This window comes from Mastomys coucha, unplaced genomic scaffold (assembly GCF_008632895.1).
Source record: "Mastomys coucha isolate ucsf_1 unplaced genomic scaffold, UCSF_Mcou_1 pScaffold4, whole genome shotgun sequence".
Lineage (NCBI taxonomy): Eukaryota > Metazoa > Chordata > Mammalia > Rodentia > Muridae > Mastomys > Mastomys coucha.
Window position 1 is genome coordinate 15,089,434 of NW_022196910.1, and position 17,586 is coordinate 15,107,019.

Consider the following 17,586-nt stretch of genomic DNA (forward strand, 5'->3'; position numbering starts at 1 on the left):
GCTTCACAGAGAGCCTCTGTTGCACCAGCCGGCTCAGTAATTCATTAACCCCAAGCCCAGCGCCTGTGGAGGGGCTGGCAGAGCCTGACCCACCACTGGGGTATTTGGCAAGGTCATTAATGAGCTAATCTGATTTAAGTTTTCAAAATGAAGGCCTGGGTCACTGGGGTCAGTGCCTATTCTCAACATTGTAAGTGAGAACCCTGTGTGTGGGGGGTGGGGTTGGGGGTCGGGGTGGGCTGCAACCCTACTGAGGAGAAGAAAGTGTACAGAGAAGAAGGTAGGTTTTATGAAGTTACCACTGATATCCAGGAAGGTCCGGATGGAAGACAGGAAGGAGTTCTTCAAGGCCCTGTCTGGTCCTGCTTTAGCTCATCTAAAGAAAAAAGGTAATTAGAATTTTGTGGCTGACAAATTGGTCAGGCCTTCGGGCCGAGGGCCCAAAAGTGGGCTTGGGCTCGGCCCCCAGCAGCTTGAATCACCATATTTACTTAGCCAGACAAGCACCTGTGGACTTTTTATGAGGTTCAAATGCAATGGCTGGAGATAGAGCCACCTGTTACAGGTCCGTTGCTTCCCATACAGAAAGGAGACAGATGGCTGGTTTAATTCTCCCAGAAATTCCACAAAGGAAAAGCCAGACTCTTGGGGGAGTAAGCGACTTGCTCAGATTCACATGGATTATGCTTAGGGAGATGTACTTGGTCACGGAGAGACCTGCTGGTTTCCTGTCTTGGGTGTTCAGCCTTCCATGCATGGCGTCAGGGCAGATGAGATTGGAGCTGAGTGCAAAAGGTGCTTTTCTCTTGGCTCCCTAATTTAAACTTAGGGGGTCCCCAGACTGCTTGTACATCAGACTCTGAAGAGAAATGAAGTCATGTGCCTCTGACCACTCTTACCCCTATACTGTGACCTTGTCTCCACTGGGTCTCTTTTCTCAAGACTCCTACACCTGCCTTATTCCAAGGTGAGAGTATGCAAATGTTTAATGGATCCTGGTCCTTCTGTTCCATAGGACACAGGCTGCTGGTCAGGGCCTTGGAGGAAGTGGTGGTGGTGGTGGTGTTGAGTTCAGGTAGGGCTGGGCAACTGCCAATGGTGAATCTCAGGCTTGCCACCATTTACCTTTTGACCTTCTAATAGCAGCAACAGTAATAAAATGACGAAGTACTTTAAAATCCCTTACTACATGTTATAAACACTGCTGCAAGACTTCTTTATGGGCTTATACAAAGCTCGTCATTTTTAATCTCTCTCGTGCGCGTGTGCACACACAGTGTGCAGTGTGTACATGTCACAGCATGAGTGTGGAGCTCAGAGGACGACCTCTGGTATTAGTCCCCTCCTTCTACTTTGAAACAGTGTCTCTTTGTTTCACCCCCTACCAGACTACCTGGCCTGTGAGCTATCCTCGAGACTCTTGTCTCTGCCTTCCATTTTGCTGTAGAAATCTTGAAGTTACAGGTCCTTGACTGGCTTTCCATGGAGTTTGTGAATTTGAATCCAGTTTGCTAGAAAGGTTATCCACAGAGTCATCTCCCCATCGCCACTGAGTTAGTCTTGATCCTCGCCAACTCTGAGAGGCATATGATTTTTATGTTCATTTTTCAAATGAGACACTAGGAAACCACCGAGAGATGAAGCAAATTGCATAAAGTCCAAAAGCTAGGAACTAGCAGAGAAATCTTCCAACAAAAACCAGTCAGGAGCTGGCATGCTTTTCATTTTTCCTGTATTGCTTTGTGTTCTGCACATTTCTGTATGATAATGGGGCTTGAACATCGTCGGAGGCCCCTGCACCTGCATGGAGACCCATGCTCCTATAAAGAGGCCTCTGGGTTTCCCGTAGTCTCTAGACCAGACCCTGAGCTCAAATGCAGTGGGGAGGGGGGGCGGGCTACCAACCAGGCTGTTGAATTGTTTATGTCTTGGACTCTTTGTAATTTTTTCAATTTATTTGATTTTTTATGATAATTATTTAATTAAGCCATTTATTTTCTACTACGAGGCCCCATGAGCCCAAATAGATTGTCTTCGCTCTGAGGGAAGAGGTGGGAGTGGTTGTCTTTGTTGCCCTCTGGGGTTCGGTTGGGAGATAGCACAGCTCAGCCTGTGAGCTCTTCCATGGAGGAGAGATGCCCTGGATGGTAACTTGGGGGCTGAAAATATAGCGACTCTACTCCAGAAAGATAAACACAGCTGCCCTGCTGATTGCAGTGGAAGCATCTTCTCATGGGTCCTCTGGGCCACCTCTCACAGTGTTCCACACATCTCAGAACACAAGACTCACCCAGGGCCTCAGCAGAAAGGAAACACCACATGCATGGCTTAGAGGGGGAAACTGAGGCACAGTATTTGGAAGGGTGTTAATATCAGGGCTGGATGAAGAAAGAATCCTTCCATCCAAATTCTGATCCTCCTCTTTCTTCTATTGCTGCCAGAATTATTAAATCTATCATCACGGTAAACATGGATCGACCACGATCTGTGTGCTGACCACGGGACTAAGACGTGTCCTGTCTGCTGTTGCATTCAGTTTGTCTAGCAGCAAAGAAAAGTGATTTGAATTTATTTTGTGGATCCAGAAGTCAAAGCACAACCATATATATAATTGTATTACAAAGGAAGTGGCATGTTTATTAGATTTTTCTGGAAGTTTTACTCTGCTTTTTGTGTGATGAAGTACCCAACTCTCTCTCCCTCCCTCTCTCTGTTTCCCCTTCTCTCTCCTCCCCTGTTCCTTCCCTTCCCCACTCTCCCTTCCTGTGTGTGTGTGTGTGTGTGTGTGTGTGTGTGTGTGTGCATACATTCGTGACAACATATCCAGTCAGGCCCATATACAGATGTTATCAACAACAGTGGACCCCATATAGTGCTTAGTGATAGTGATAGCTTGCATGAATACTCTCTAAATCACACAGGATGAAGTTTTCGCACCTCTCTCTCTCTCTCTCTCTCTCTCTCTCTCTCTCTCTGTGTGTGTGTGTGTGTGTTTTTGCAATTGACCAATAATACTATTCATTACGAACCACACCTTTTCAGAAAAAGCATGCAATGACTCATTTAAATGCCTCTTGTTCTCCTGAAGGTATACTCTGTAGTGACTCTCCCATTATCATTTTACAGAAGGAGTACTGAGGCCCAAGAGGCTTTGCTACTTTTCTGGCCCCTTAGATAGTAAGAGCAGAGATGGGATGCAAATGCAGGAAGTCTGGCCTCACTGTGGGGCTCTTTGCCATTGCTAGACTGGCTGTCCTCAGAAGACCCAGGAAAAGTGTGAAGCAGGAACAAACTTTGACTCTCCCAGAACCCACTGGGTTCCAGCAGAGTAGGACTCTCTGGCATCTGAAGTTGCAGGAGGCATAAATGTCCTTACATAGCATCCTATGACTTACAAAGTAGATAAGAGAAAACCAGTGTTGGTGAGACCATGGGAAAAAGAGAATCCTTGTACACTGCTGAATGGACAGTACACTGGTTTGGTTTAATGGGACCCAGTATGTCATTACCCCTCATATTAAATTAGAACAGCATGTGACCCAGCTATACCACCTAAGGCTATACATTCAAAGACTATAAAATCAGTAACTTAAAAACACACCAGAACTTCCTTGTTTACTGTGGAGAAATCTCCTTAGATATATGGGTAGAAACAGAAAATATCATGTGTGTGTGCATGTGCATGTGTGTGCATATGTATGCGTGTGTGTGTATGTGTGTGTGAGTGTGTGAGTGTGTGTGTGTGTGCGCATGTGTGTGTGTGTGTGTGTGAATGGAATATTATCCAGCCATGGTAGGTGACTTTATATTTGCTGCAATATGAATGGGGGCCTTTGCTAAGGAAAATCAGCTCATTGTAGCAAGTACTACAGGGCCTTTCTATACAGGGAGCCCGGAAAGTTAAACATAGGACCAGATAATGGTTCTTTCCAGGTGCTGAGGGTGGAGTGGGGTGGGGAGAAATAGGGAGATAGTGGTCAAATGGTACAAAGTTTAAATTGTATGATAAATAAACTCTGGAGATCTAGCATTCAATATAATAATAATAATAATACAGTTTATACTTGAAGTTGATGAGAGACATTTTGTATTCTCAACACACACATGCATACAGACTCACACACATACATGCATGTACACAGATATAGACATGTACACATGTACATACATGTACAAACATCTGCACACATACACACAGTGGTAACTGTGTGAAGCAATGGATTAGTTCATTAACCTGACTGTGGTAACCATTTCACAATGCAGATGTATATGAAATTAATATTGTTGAATACATACATATATGTGTTTTGTCTGTTAACTATACCTCAATGAAGCTGGAGAATTTTTAAAAGAAATAAATGCAGTAGCATACCCATGACTTCCACCTTCTGGCTCCACTTTCTTCTTTGGCAGCTTCTGGTGCTGATGTGTATTTGTGTCAGGTTTTTTTTTTTTTTGTATATTTTTTTAATTTCTTGTTTTGTGCTGCCCTTATAGAATGTAATCACTACAGAGTAGGCCTCAGTGTTGTCACCTTTCATGCCCAGGGCCTGCAGTGCAGGGACGCTCACTACATGCTGAAATGCTGAGGAGTCTCAGTGTCTACGTTTGGAGGGCAATACAACAAGAAAATTTGGCTTGTGCTTCTGCTGGCGCAGATGCTGCCTGACCTGCAAGTGACTCCCAGGCAATCAATAAATGAGCAATGAGCAGCAAGGGGTAGTCAGAACTGAGAAAATGAGGCTGTTAATTGTGCTCCAAGTAGGGTAGAGGGGCAGGTCTCCTCATCTAGACCAGGGCCATTCAGAGAGTCCCTTTGGTAGGAACACCTGAAGAGACAGGTGAGGTCTCATGGGAGACTTTGCCTTTTCTTGGCGCTTCTGATCTTACTAGAGAACAGACACCAGTGTCAATGCTGATAGCAAGAGTTTCAATATGGCAGGAAAACACTGGGCTCGAGGAGAAAGGGCAGCTTGGGGCAAAAGCGTAAGGGACAGTACTGGAAAGCAGTTCTCATAGCTGTGGGAGGCGGGGCATCCCTGCAAAGAGAAATGATTCTTGTGCGGTAAGAAGGAAATCTAGTTCAATATGACCTAGTTAGCTGGTGTTGGTTCAAACTTCTAGATCTGATTCCAGTCTGTTTGTATTTTTAGCCATTTAAGAACAGTAGTATTTTTGGAAAAGATTTTCTGGTAACATTTATCTCAATGCCATGAATGCTGTAAAGCTTAAGGGCCTAGGGGAGGCTCAGGGGTGGTCTCGATCACACCATATGTACATGTGACATCCCCCAAAGGATGGTTTCTATTCAGTGAGAAACGATACTCAAGCTAAAAGTCTAGAGAGGAAGGGTCTGGGATAAATGTAAGAGTCTGGGGGACTCCGGTGTGGCCTGGCCCTACAGATAGCACAGATCACCAGGTTGTTAACTGCATCCACTTCCAGCCCTCTGGGTGGAAAACAGGTATACACATCCCTTTCATTGAAGAGGGAAGCCTTCATGTGTAACGTTCTTGATTTCCCTGGGGCACCAGAACTTTGTGCCCCCTATACGTGGTGGGTAGGACGAGTGTATTGTTGAGTAGAGACTCCAAGGTTCTAGCAGTCTGGAGTAAGAAGTTTTCTTTCTAGACTTTTCTCCCTGCTCCTCTGCTCCCTCATCTGTAAAGTAGGAAAAAAAAATGTGAGCTTCCTCATGGTGCCCTGGTGAAGGTGGGAGGAGGCAGCTTCAGTAATTGTTGAGGATGATACCTGTCATATAAGTGATCTACACTAAGACAGCTTCTGTTGTCACCACTCAAAGGGTGATGCAGACAAGGGTGACCTGTGCTTTAAAGTCATGAAGACCCCAGTGTGAGAAACTAAAGAGCCAGTCAGGCCCCAGAGCCAGTCAGTGCTATCCATCAGGTGGCCCTGTCGCTGCCCCAATGTGACAGATGGACTGAGATCAAGACCTAGGGACCAACATGGAGGCAGCTGGATGTGAATCTTGACACCATCGTTCACTAGCAGTGCATACATGTCTGTGAATGTGTGCATGTACTTGTTCTTGTGCATGTGCATGAGCACGCATGTGTCTGTGCGCCTTGCAATGTGTATGTATGTTGTCTGTGACCTACGAAACTATGAAATTGAGTTATCCCTGATAGTAGCCAGAAATAAAGGGCTGGTTTCAGGGATAAGTTTCTCAGCCAAAGTAGAGACACACTTAAAAGCCTGTTGATCTACTGTTCATAACTAGAGTGCTTTGCAGTCACAAAACTGAGCACTCGGATGCCTTTGTTATACAGATACCAACGAGCTCACCATGTAAAGAATATTTAGAGCCGCAACTGCATTAGTTCTGCATTGTTGATGTGGCAAGTGTAGAACACAGGCAGCTTGGATCCACAAAAAACAATTTCTGACTTCATTTTATGAGCACAGTTGATAAAGTTTTAGAGGAATCCTTGCTGAGGAGCCTGCTTAGATCTCCGGGGGCATTTCCTCACATTGGCCACTAGGTGGCAGGAGTGTTCTTTCTCATCCCACTTGAGCCAGTAGGCGGCGGAACCTTTCCTCCGGCTTTATACCCTTTGCTTCCTTCCCTCCTCACAACAACCTCAGATTAAAGGACACACTCCATCTCAAATGTAACCCCAGTACCTAGCACATATTAATGCTTCAGAAAACATCAGCTGCCCTTCCTATTGTTACCGTTTCCATTTTCACAGAGAAGGGAGTGGGCACAGAGTCGCCGATCTTCCAAAATCAGGCTAGGGCTGCTTACAAATTCAACCTTGGGCCCTCGAGCCTCCTTTTGGGGTTAACAGCCACTGCCTTGGCTCACTACAAGAGCCCTGCCATGTCTATCTTCTCCTAAGATCCTGGCCCTGTCTTAGTCCTGGTGTGATCTTAACCCAATTATTTTGATTCTCCGATTTTTAAATCCTTGCCTTTTCATCTTCTACAGAGACTGTAGCATTTTCCTTATCTGAGGAAGGACTTCAAAAACAGAAACTAGGTCGGACAGATAGAGGCTGTGAATGGTGGTCGCTATTCTTAAAACCTTTTATGTTAGTATAACCTTCCATTTTTCTGATCTTCCCTTCAACCTCTCCACAACCACTCAGCACTCGTCTCCTAGAGTTCACCCTTTCCTGGTCTCTGTTCATACACAGGGCACTTGAATCTGGTGCATCACTTATAAGGCTCATGTATTTGGGCGATGTCATCTTCTCTTTGCTCTGGTCTCTCTCTAGGAGGATACCATTATTGTAGGCACAAAACTCATGTACCTTGTCCTTCCCCCACGATGTTACTTTGGAAAGCAAGCTCCAAACAACTGGATTCTGTCACTTTCTCAGGGGCTGTAAATGGCTTTGAGATCAACAGCTTTAGTAGGGGTGCCCAAGGTACTCAGGAGGGAGTCACGAGGTACAAAGTTGGTGTCGGAGAGCTCATCTTTCTGTCTTTAACTTCTGTCTAACTTATATTTGGAGCTATACATAATTTTTTTTTTTTTTTGCTGTTAAAGAAAATCTTTGTTGATGCTTCTATAAAAGGTGGACAGGGGATGAATTTGAGACAGTTCATGAAAACTTCCAGGCATGAGATGGAGCTGGGTGTGGGTTCTGCCTCAGTCAGAGTTCCAAAAATCTAATATCCCAGAGTGCAGAATTTGCCTTTGTTCTGTGTTCTGTGGACAGGGAGAGAGTCTGTTAGTAGAGGGCTCTAGTAGAGGACTGGGTAGAAGACTCTCTGATTCCTTCACCTCAGACACAGAGGGTCCCAAAGAACAGCCTAGGCCAAGGTTCAGTCTAAGTCTGGTGGCCTCTTTGGGAGGTGTTTTAAAGTCAGTTTCCCAAGAAAATGGAATATTTAAGAGTTATGCCGAACCTTGTTTACTGTCACCATCAACATGACTAGTTGGGGCTCAGAGAGGCCCTTAGCCACGAGTCCTACGATCTGCACTCAGGACTTGGCCTTTTCTGTGTTACAGTGCCCTGGTTCCCAAGGACCATTCAGGAGCTGGACAGATTCGCCAATCAGATTCTCAGCTATGGAGCCGAACTGGATGCAGACCACCCGGTGAGTCCCGGATTCTGAGGATTAGAGTTTTCCAGCCTCCTGCCCACCTCCCCTCCATCTTCTCTTCCTCTGCCCTCCTCCTACACCTTCATCTTGGAGTGGTGTGTTTGTTTATTTGGTTATGAGAATTTTACTGAGCTCCTACAGATGCCAGGACTGGGAAAGTAAAAATTAACAAGACCATGAGGCCCCACTCATCACTGCTTCCGTCACTACTGTCAGAGTGAGTGTGAACCAGCGGTCAGGAAATGCTATCCCCATACAGTAGTGTGTATTTATTTTTCTGCCTTTGTACATTTTATGGGCATTTAAATCAAGCACAGCTAGGGGACAGGGAGAAAAGTAACATTGGACCTTCAGAGAGCCGAGAAGAAGGTTCTAGTCAGATGAGGGAAGCGGGGGAGTGGTGGGGTATTTGGCTAAGAGGCTCAAGTCTGCTTTGAAGAGTTCGGCCAGTGGTGAAGATGGGTGGGTGGTACCTTAGGTATGGCAGCGAGTGAGCCAGCTGACGCATGGGTTGGGTCAGATTTTCAAAAGGCTTATACACCAGAGTGGTGGAAAAGTTCACTGTGCCTTGCATCTTGTGGCAGAGGGCATGGTTTTTTCTCATGTTGTTGTTTTGGTTTGGTTTTTAATTGGTTCTCACTAGGGGAATGGATCAGGGTGTTTGTGTTTGTGTTTGTGTATGTGTGTGTATGTGAGACAGAGAGAGGGAGGGAGGGAGAGAGAGAGAGAGAGAGAGAGAGAGAGAGAGAGAGAGAGAGAGAGAGAGAGAGAGAGAGAGAATCTTCTTCTTGTTCTTGGGCCAATGGAATAGTCCAAGGCCAAAGCTCAAGGTGATCTGACAGCTTCCTTGGTGGGCAGTGTGTTATTATGACTTTAGGTTCTCTACTCTCCTGGGCAGTGGACTCTTTGGCCTTTAATAACCAGGCAACTGTTTATACAAACAAGGTTTTAGTGTTGCTAAAACTGCTGCTAGGGTGTGTTTGTATCTAGTCAGCAGCTCCTCACTACCTTGTGAGGGCCAACAGTGAACAGGAGGCTTGCTCTTCCCAGAGGCAGTTTCCCATGAGCAGGTCGAGGTTTCCATCCCACACAGGCTTAGCCATGACAGGTACCTTCTCCAGTGTCCTCTGTCGATTGAACTTTGGCTCTTTGGACATTACTCCAGTGCTCAGGGTAGTTGAAGACACAGGTCTGGCTGGTGGCAGAAACCCAAGAAATGGGGAGTTAGGGAGTAGCATTTAAGAGCACGAGCATCCAGTGAGCAAACCCCTGTGAGCAGACTTGGGATGTACAAGGAAAGCAATGAAGCTTCAGTTATCCAGCAACTTCAGTTATCTAGAATTTTATCTTTGTCCCATCCTTCAATTACCAAAAAAAAAAAAAAAAGGAGAGATTACTTTTTGAACAGAAACAAGGAGTGAATTAATCCTATCTTCTACACTTTCAAAGCAAGGAAAAAAACTATTTTCAGACTTTTAAAAAATAATATTAATGTCTAGGAGAATTGTCCTACACTCAGTTTCCCACATATGCACACATGTATGTCCACCCAGTGCTGTCACTTACCAGGCATTGCCAACCACAAGGCCATCTTCTGTTACACTAAGTGTCAGTCTCTGACTGCCTCACATCTTCATAAGGACTCACAATGGCTTTCCTGAACCTCAGTTGTGACGTTAGACTAAATTATCCTGTGTGAAGGACAGAAGTGTCTGTAGGCATCACAGACATGGTGGTGAGCACTGGTGAGCCTCAGGCAGGAAGGAGGCTCCTGAATTCTAAGATAGCCTGAGCTATGGAGTAAGACACTAAAACCAAACCAAACCAAGCCAAACCAAATCAGAGCAGATCAAAACTAGGTCAAACCAAATGAAATCGAACCAAACTGAAAACAATTTGAAAATACCAGCTCGGGGGAGACAGATTCTCTGTTGTCTTCCTGTATATGACAGCCCGTGTCATGGAGCCTAGAGGTGGCAACGGCCACACTTCAGTCACTCTAATGTCCCCTCTAACAAACCTCTGCCTGAGCCTCTCGGCTGAGAGCCCCTCAAGCAAAAACAGCTCTAAAGACTTCTTCTGCCAGGAAAGCAAGACCAACCTGACTCAACCTGCGGAGTGTACACAGCAGGACTTCTCTTACCAGCCCCAACACCCTGCCTTGACCCTCCGTTCTTCCCGTTGGCCTCAGTCCTAAACATTTGGGTGGGTGGGAGAGGCTAGTCCAGGGAGAGAGGGACATGTCCTTCCCATTAGCCTCATGTCCCCTCAGAAGCCAAAGCTGGCCTTAAAACTCTCCAGAATTCATTTCTCTCTGCCAACCCAGGCCACATCTTTGGCTCCCCACCCTCTCCGTGTCATGAATTTTATCATAAAAACACAGTGTATCAGGTACACAGTCCCCCTGTAGAGGAGGTGCCAGGGTCTTTCTGTTCCCTCCATCTTTCATCAGATGCTGGGAACAGGGACCAAGCACAGAGCAAAATCAAGGGTGTTTCCCAGCAGCCGCCAGGCCCCACAGGCCTGGCCTCAAGGTGTGAACTGCAAGCAGACACCAGCCTAGCTGTGAAGGGGCTGTTCTTCTGCAAGGACCCTCTGTTCTTCCCTGTCCCTTATAGTCAGTATAATCCCTGACTCCCCTGACCTCCTGCCCTTGGCAAGACACATTTGTGTGGAACCTTGTGCTTCAAGAGCCTCCCAAACAGCCACTTTGTGAAGGAAAGGAAGGATTGTTCTAGAAATCCAGGGTAAAAGTGCTCTGCCTAAAGCTTCAGTGGAATAGGACATCAGTCTGTCCTTGGTCCTTCACTCTATCTTTCCTGACTTATTTGCACTCTCCCCCTCCTTTTCCCCCTCCCTCCCTCTTCCTCTCTCCCTCTCTCCATCTCTCTCCTCCTTCATACACGTTCCTCCCTCTTCCTTTCCACAAGTATTTATTAAGCATTTACTAGCTAACCTTTTCTGACTATGGGCTGTGTACCAGGCTAAATCCTCGGCGTGTGTTTAATTCTAGTGCCAATCGACACCCGGGAGGGGCAGACTTTTCAGGTGAGGTCTCTTAGAAGGTTGTGTTTGTGAGCCATGTTCCGTAGCAGTAAAGGCTAGGGAACTAAAGTGGCACCGGAGATCTCTGTGCCCACCAGTCTATCTAACCGTACAGCAGAAGGGGAAGAAGGTGTGCCAACTTTTCTGAGAGTCATTCCAAGGGAACCTGAGATAGCAACTATAAGCTTTGTAGGCAGAATCCCAAGGGATGTGTTTAATTGACCATGCTGTGCCCTCTACCTGAGCTGCTCCTCACCACACCATCTTTGCTCTTTCCCATTGGCAAACCTCTGCCAGGCTTTCAAGGCTACATTCATTCATCTCTTGCCCCTGAAAGCCACTCTTCCTCGGGTGCCAGCCTTGCATGCTGTTACCGTAGGACTGTGTGCCTATGTACCTAGGAGTATGAGAGCTCTGCTTTTCATACCGTTTTCTGCAACAGCTACACTATTTTATGTCCCCACAAATAGAATTCAAGTGGTTCCTCTTCTTTTTTTTTTTTTGAGATTTGTAACTCTTATTTTTTTTTATTTTAGATATTTTCTTTATTTACATGCGAATTTCTCCATTCCCAGTTTCCCCTCCAAAAAACAAAAAAACAAACAAAAACAAACAAAAACAAACCCCTGTTGCCTCCCCCCTCCCCATGCCTGCCACCCTGCCCTCTCCCACTTTCTGGCCATGGCATTCCCCTACACTGGGGCACAGAACCTTCACAGGGCCGAGGGCGATCTGGCTGCGACATCTGTCACCCCATTGATTGCCATGGTTGGTTCCTCTTCTTAAAAAAGTGTCACCACCTGTGTTGTGGGAAATATTTTAAAAAGTGGTGCCATCCCACTAAACCTAGCTACACTCTGCCCTGGCAGTCCAGTAGCCTCTGCCTCTAGGCTAGGCCCTGTTGTGGATTTTGTTTACATTCTCAGCCATGCACTCCCTGTGGTCAGCCATCCCAAATTGAAGTAACCACATAAAATCAAAACTCTAGAGGTTTGTAATTTATAAGTCAGATTTATATCAGTAAATTCTCACCCCACAAAATGTCCACACAATTTACTCAGTCAATTGATATTGATATAAATTATCCACCTAGATAAGACAAACTGTCCTGTAATTATGAGGGCTTCTTTCCTTCCACGTGGGTCCCAGGTACCAAACTCAAGTCACTGGTCTTGAGGGAGCAAGTGCCTTATCATGCTGATGATCTGGCTGGCCCTGTAGGTGCCTTTAAAAGGCCTGAGGGTATTGAAGGGGCTCAGAGTCTCATCCCAGAGTGTACTTAACTATGTTCTGAGCCAGAATCCCCAGGTCTCATGTTTCTGGCTTTTTGCACATATGTGCCATTCTTTGAGTGCCTGTTCTGGGCTCACATTTTGAATTAATTAATTTATATTAATTAACTTTTATTCATTAGTTAATTTTAATTAATTAATTAATTAATTATCTACTTCACATCTCAGTATCAGTCCCCCTCTCCTCCCAGTACCCCCTCACATAGCTCCTCCCCCATTCCCCTCTCCCTTTCTCTTCTGAGTATCCCTCACCCCAGACAATCAAATCACTGCAGGGCTAGGTGAATTTCTCTTCCACTGAAGGCAAACAAGGCAGCTCAATCAGTTAGGGAAATAGGATCCACAGGCAGGCAACAGATTCAGGGGCAGTCCCCAATCCAATTGTTGAGGGACCCGAATAAACACCAAGCTGCTCTTCTGCTACATATGTGCAGGGGGCCTAGGTCCAGCCCATTGTGCTCATGTGTTTTACATGATGTTCTGCCTGTGACTTAACCTATCCATGTTTTTCTGTGAAGCAGGTATGATCAACAATCTCATTTTCCCTAAGCTGACCACCAGAAGGCCACAGTCCTAGGGAGTGGCCATGGCAGCTTGAAACCCATGATCATCCTTGCTGTCCTGAAGAGAGCAGGTTTGAGCTTTCACTGCAGCCGTGACAGGAAAAATGATGAACAAGATATGTCAGCCTAGAAGAGTCCTCAGAAGGCTTGTCACAAATACCCTTAAGTAATAGAATTTGTGAGAGAGAAAAGGGATTGCATACAGACTCTGATGGTGCCGTGATCTCTTACCTTACAGATTCTCTCCTCCTTCTGACACCCTCCCCTTCCTCACTTCCTCACGGACCATATGTTTTCCTGGTGGACACACTTGGCTCCACGCAGGGCAGCTCAAGTCACTGCTATGAGCTTAACTGAGACAGGGTGATTCTATGCCCCAGTGTAGGGGAATGCCAGGGCCAGTAAGCAGGAGGGGGTGGGATGGTGAGAAGGGGGAGGGGGAGGGAACAGGGGATTGTTTTAGTTTTTGTTTATTTTATTTTATTTTTTTTCTTTTTTCTTTTCTTTTATTTTTTGGAGGGGAACCTGGAAAAGGAGATATTGTAAATAAGAAAACATCTGATAAACAAACAAACAAACAAACAAACTACGCATGGTGCTAGTGGAATGGCTGCTGTTAGTCTAAACTGAGACAGGGTGATCAGTCAACCCCAGTTACGGCTTAACTCAGAATACAGCTCACAGGGATGGTTACCTGGTAACCTAAAAGATGGAAAGCCAAGGCCCCTAAAGGATAGGTTTCAGGGTCACAAGTCTAACCAGAGACACCTACCTATTTAGCTGCAGCGCCAGAGATCTAAGTGGGGGGAGCCCTTTGCAGGTGATAACGAATGTTTTAGAGATGCAGGACTGGAAAAGAGCATAGCAAAGAACCTTCCCCCAAATGATGGTTCTCCGTAACACCCAACACATGTTTGTTCATGCACTGAATCTCCTGCTACCATTTTCAAGTGATTTGAAACAGAGCTAGAATATTACTTTGTTTCCCTCCAATTACAAAAAAAAAAAAAATTTACAAACTCACAGGAGAAAACTTCAAAAATGTACAAAGCATTGTTGGCTAGCCACTATGTGCACCACATCCATGGAACGTTTACTAGAGTTAGGTGTATTCTATCCATTGTTCCCGTATGGATTTCCCTTAGCACGGGGACTGTCTATTAGATATGAAATTTTGCATTGAGCTTTTCTTTTTCACAGGTGAAAAATGCTAAAGCATTCAGACAAGGCCCATTAATGATGAATCATAGTGAGTGGGGATGAGAATTGGCTGTGGGCATCCCCTTCCTGGAGGCAGTGTGAAATGGAAATCCTTCCGTTAGAATGTGTTTTCTCTCATGTCCCTACTTTCCTGATGCAGTTCCCAGATCTCAGCTTGCCAGTGTGGTTAGGCTTAGAAAACCTTAACGAAAATGTTGCATTTAATATTTATTTATTTATTTGTTTATTTATTATTTTTACAATTCGGGGTCCGTCAGCAAACAGCCTAATAGGGTTTTGCTGTCTACCCTTCTGGTATCAAAACAGAACTAGACATTCTTAGAGTTCCTGATGCTATGAAAATCTTTCTTTTATGTTTTGAGGGTCTAGAGAGAGAAACCTTATCATCTGTTAAGACTGTCTAGTCAGGATGACAATTGCTCAACTTAAGTTAATATTATGAGTTCAAGTATGAAGATGTGATAAATCAATGTTTATTGTTTAGTCTTGTTGAAGTCTTGTTGAGATGGTTCCCCTATGGCATGCAGGTGATGCTTGGAAGTTAAACTAGTTCTCCTCCAAGAATACCTGAAGACACTCATCTTTGATCAGCATAAATGAATCCTATGTTAGTTGCAAGTTCTTAGGTTTTCAGAGCATGTGTGGTTCATGTACACCTGTGGTCCCAACATACATGATGGTGATTATAAGTTAGCCTGAGCTGCAGAGTAGGATCCTGTCTCAAATACTGAAAGCAAGCAAGCAGACAGACAGACAAACAGAAACTCCCAAATTTCCTATTTGTTTTATTTTGGTTTTACTTATGTATAAGTGTGTGTATTTGTGTCAGAGTACTTGATACATGTGTATGAGTGCCCATGGAGCCCAGCAGAGGGTGTTGCCCCTGGAGCTGGAGTGACAAGTGGTTGTGAGCCACTTCCTGTGAGTGATGGAAACCAAACCCAAATCCTCTGGAAAAGCAGCAAGAGCTCTTAACCACTGAGCCATCTCTCCTGTGTCTCTGTTTGTAATTAATGATTTTAATCTAGCCAGTGTTTTAGAGATATGGACAGCTTGAACTTTGTAACAACTATGCCATAGAATCTTTAAACTGAGGAATATTTCTTATCACTGGGATATGGGTTTGGAATAACTATATGATAATTTTCCTTTACTAGTGTGAGATATTCAGGGTTTTTTTTTGTTATTTCTTAAAATGCATCCTAATAAACACATAGAAATATCCCTACCCACATCTTTCCTACTCTCTCTCCCTCCCTCTCTCCCTCTAGCTCTCGTGTTTCTTCTTTCTATGCCCCCATGCTCCAGCTTCTCAGGTAAAATTTCCTTATATAAATTGCTTTCCTTTTTTTTTTATTTTTTGAAAATGTTCATTGACCCTGATATAAAAAACAAGCAAAACCTAACAAGCCAGTCAAGCAAAGAAAGCAAAGGAAACATTTGAAAGTCAGGGAACATTGGCCTTCTTCAAAGGCATCTTTAAACACTGCCTTCGCTTTCAAGTCATTCAGTCTATGGTTTGGAGGACTGGAGAGACAGAGAAATTGCAAACTGAAGTGATTTCTGGAAGGAATTGCTGGGAAATGGTTGCAAGGAACAAAGAAGAGTTCTATGGCGGTGGACCAGACTCTTGTCTCACCACAACTCAGACCACCGTGAACAGTTCTGTAAAATCCTCTTCTCATCTATTGGGACACTTCCCACTCATGATGCGCCCACTCCACCCTCAACACTCAGAGACACACTTGGCTGCTTTGTACTTGGAAATGTGCTGCTTGGCAGGAACTGGGAAGGCTGCCTTCCAGTCAGCCTCAGAGAAGACATTGCCACCCTCGGTCTGGGGTGGCTTGCCCAGTCGGTGGAGCGCCGCCAGGTCAGAAAGGTTCACAGGTCCTGAAGGGTAGTAAAAAGAGCAGGGAACTGGGTGAGTCACAGCTGGGTCCATCCTTTATGGATCTACTTCCTGGGGACTCTGTGGATTCTGGAAGAACACGCTTACTGATCAACCTGACAAGTTTGTGCCTCGGGTTTAGAGAGGTGGCGAATGACATTTTCCTAGCACTTCTGGGAGGCTGAGGCGAAGGAACTGAGGTCTGATCAAAAATACCTTGTTTCAAGAGATTAAAATGCAAAACAAAATTACCAAAGCAGTAAGTACATATCCATTTGTCTACCAAGGAATGAAGAGGGGAGCCTCCACACTAATTTCCGTAGTGGTGATTATTTTAAAATGGAAGCTGTGGAGATAGCTAATTTGGAAAAGTACATATGTAAAACTTGATGACCTGTGTCCTATCCCCAGCATCCATGTAAAGAGCTAGACATGGTGTCACATGCTTTTCTCATAAAACAAGGTAGAAGGTTCCTGAATATTGACACCCAAGGTTGATATTTGGATTCATCATGTTCCCCACTTTCAACCCCCCAAAATGTACATACATCCCAACACAAACATAAATATACATATAAGCACATACACATACTCACACATACACACGTATACACGTATACATGCACATACATATACACACATATATACATACATGCACATAAACATATACATACTCACATACACACATACATAGAGACACACACACACACACACACACACACACACACACACAGACATGAGGAGTCATTACTAAACACAACACTTGCAAGAACTTGTGTGGATAACCTGTGCTTCATCACAGGCACCTGATTTGGCTTGATCAAGTTAGTTTAGGAGCCGGGAATGGAGTCGATGACCTTTCTTTATGACCAGAGTATATGTGTAGATACTGAAATCTCAGAATGGAGATTTTTCCAAAATTGAAGGGGTGGTAGAATGTGTCGCTCACTCCCTCTTGTTTAACAGAGACCTTGTTTTAGAGCATCATCAAGGAGACACGTGTCATCATAGCTCAAAAGCGTCCACTCAGATCATTGCTAAAGGTGCCAGGCCTCTCCCTCTGCAGACTTGAGTCATCAAGTGCCTTCTCTCTCTTAGGGCTTTAAAGATCCTGTGTACCGGGCGAGACGAAAGCAGTTTGCTGACATTGCCTACAACTACCGCCAGTAAGTCTTCCTGTTGGACAACTGAGAGAAGAGAATACCCAAACCCCCATTCTAGGTTGGAAACGATCGGCCTAGAATCCCCTGCTTTGTGTGTGTGCTTGTGTCTGCGTACATGTGTGTAGGTGTGTGTGTGTATGGATGCATGTATAGATGTGCATATGTGTGTATGTATGTGCATGTGTACTTCTGTGTGTATTGTTTATGTGTGAGCATGTATGTATTTTTGTATATGTGTATGTTTGTACATGTATGTGTGTGTATATGTATATGTGTGTATGTAGGTGTGTGTTTAATCTATCTCCTTAATAATACATTTTGAAATGTCACCTCTA

General features: G+C 44.8%; 1 protein-coding gene and 1 long non-coding RNA gene across 2 annotated transcripts in view; one reads left to right on the plus strand and one right to left on the minus strand.

Moving 5' to 3' along the window:
- Pah (phenylalanine hydroxylase) overlaps positions 1-17,586 on the plus strand; it is a 62,071-nt gene that overhangs the window by 25,001 nt on the left and 19,484 nt on the right. Inside the window, exons 4-5 of the mRNA XM_031349947.1 lie at positions 7,982-8,070; positions 17,187-17,254. Coding sequence (XP_031205807.1) covers positions 7,982-8,070; positions 17,187-17,254 — 157 coding nt within the window. The remainder of the gene's footprint in view (positions 1-7,981; positions 8,071-17,186; positions 17,255-17,586) is intronic.
- Positions 5,185-17,586, minus strand: part of LOC116076268 — a 135,629-nt gene continuing 123,227 nt past the window's right edge. Inside the window, exons 4-5 of the long non-coding RNA XR_004112884.1 lie at positions 9,189-9,271; positions 5,185-5,661 (exon numbers count right to left, since the gene is read on the minus strand). This is a non-coding gene — a long non-coding RNA (uncharacterized LOC116076268). The remainder of the gene's footprint in view (positions 5,662-9,188; positions 9,272-17,586) is intronic.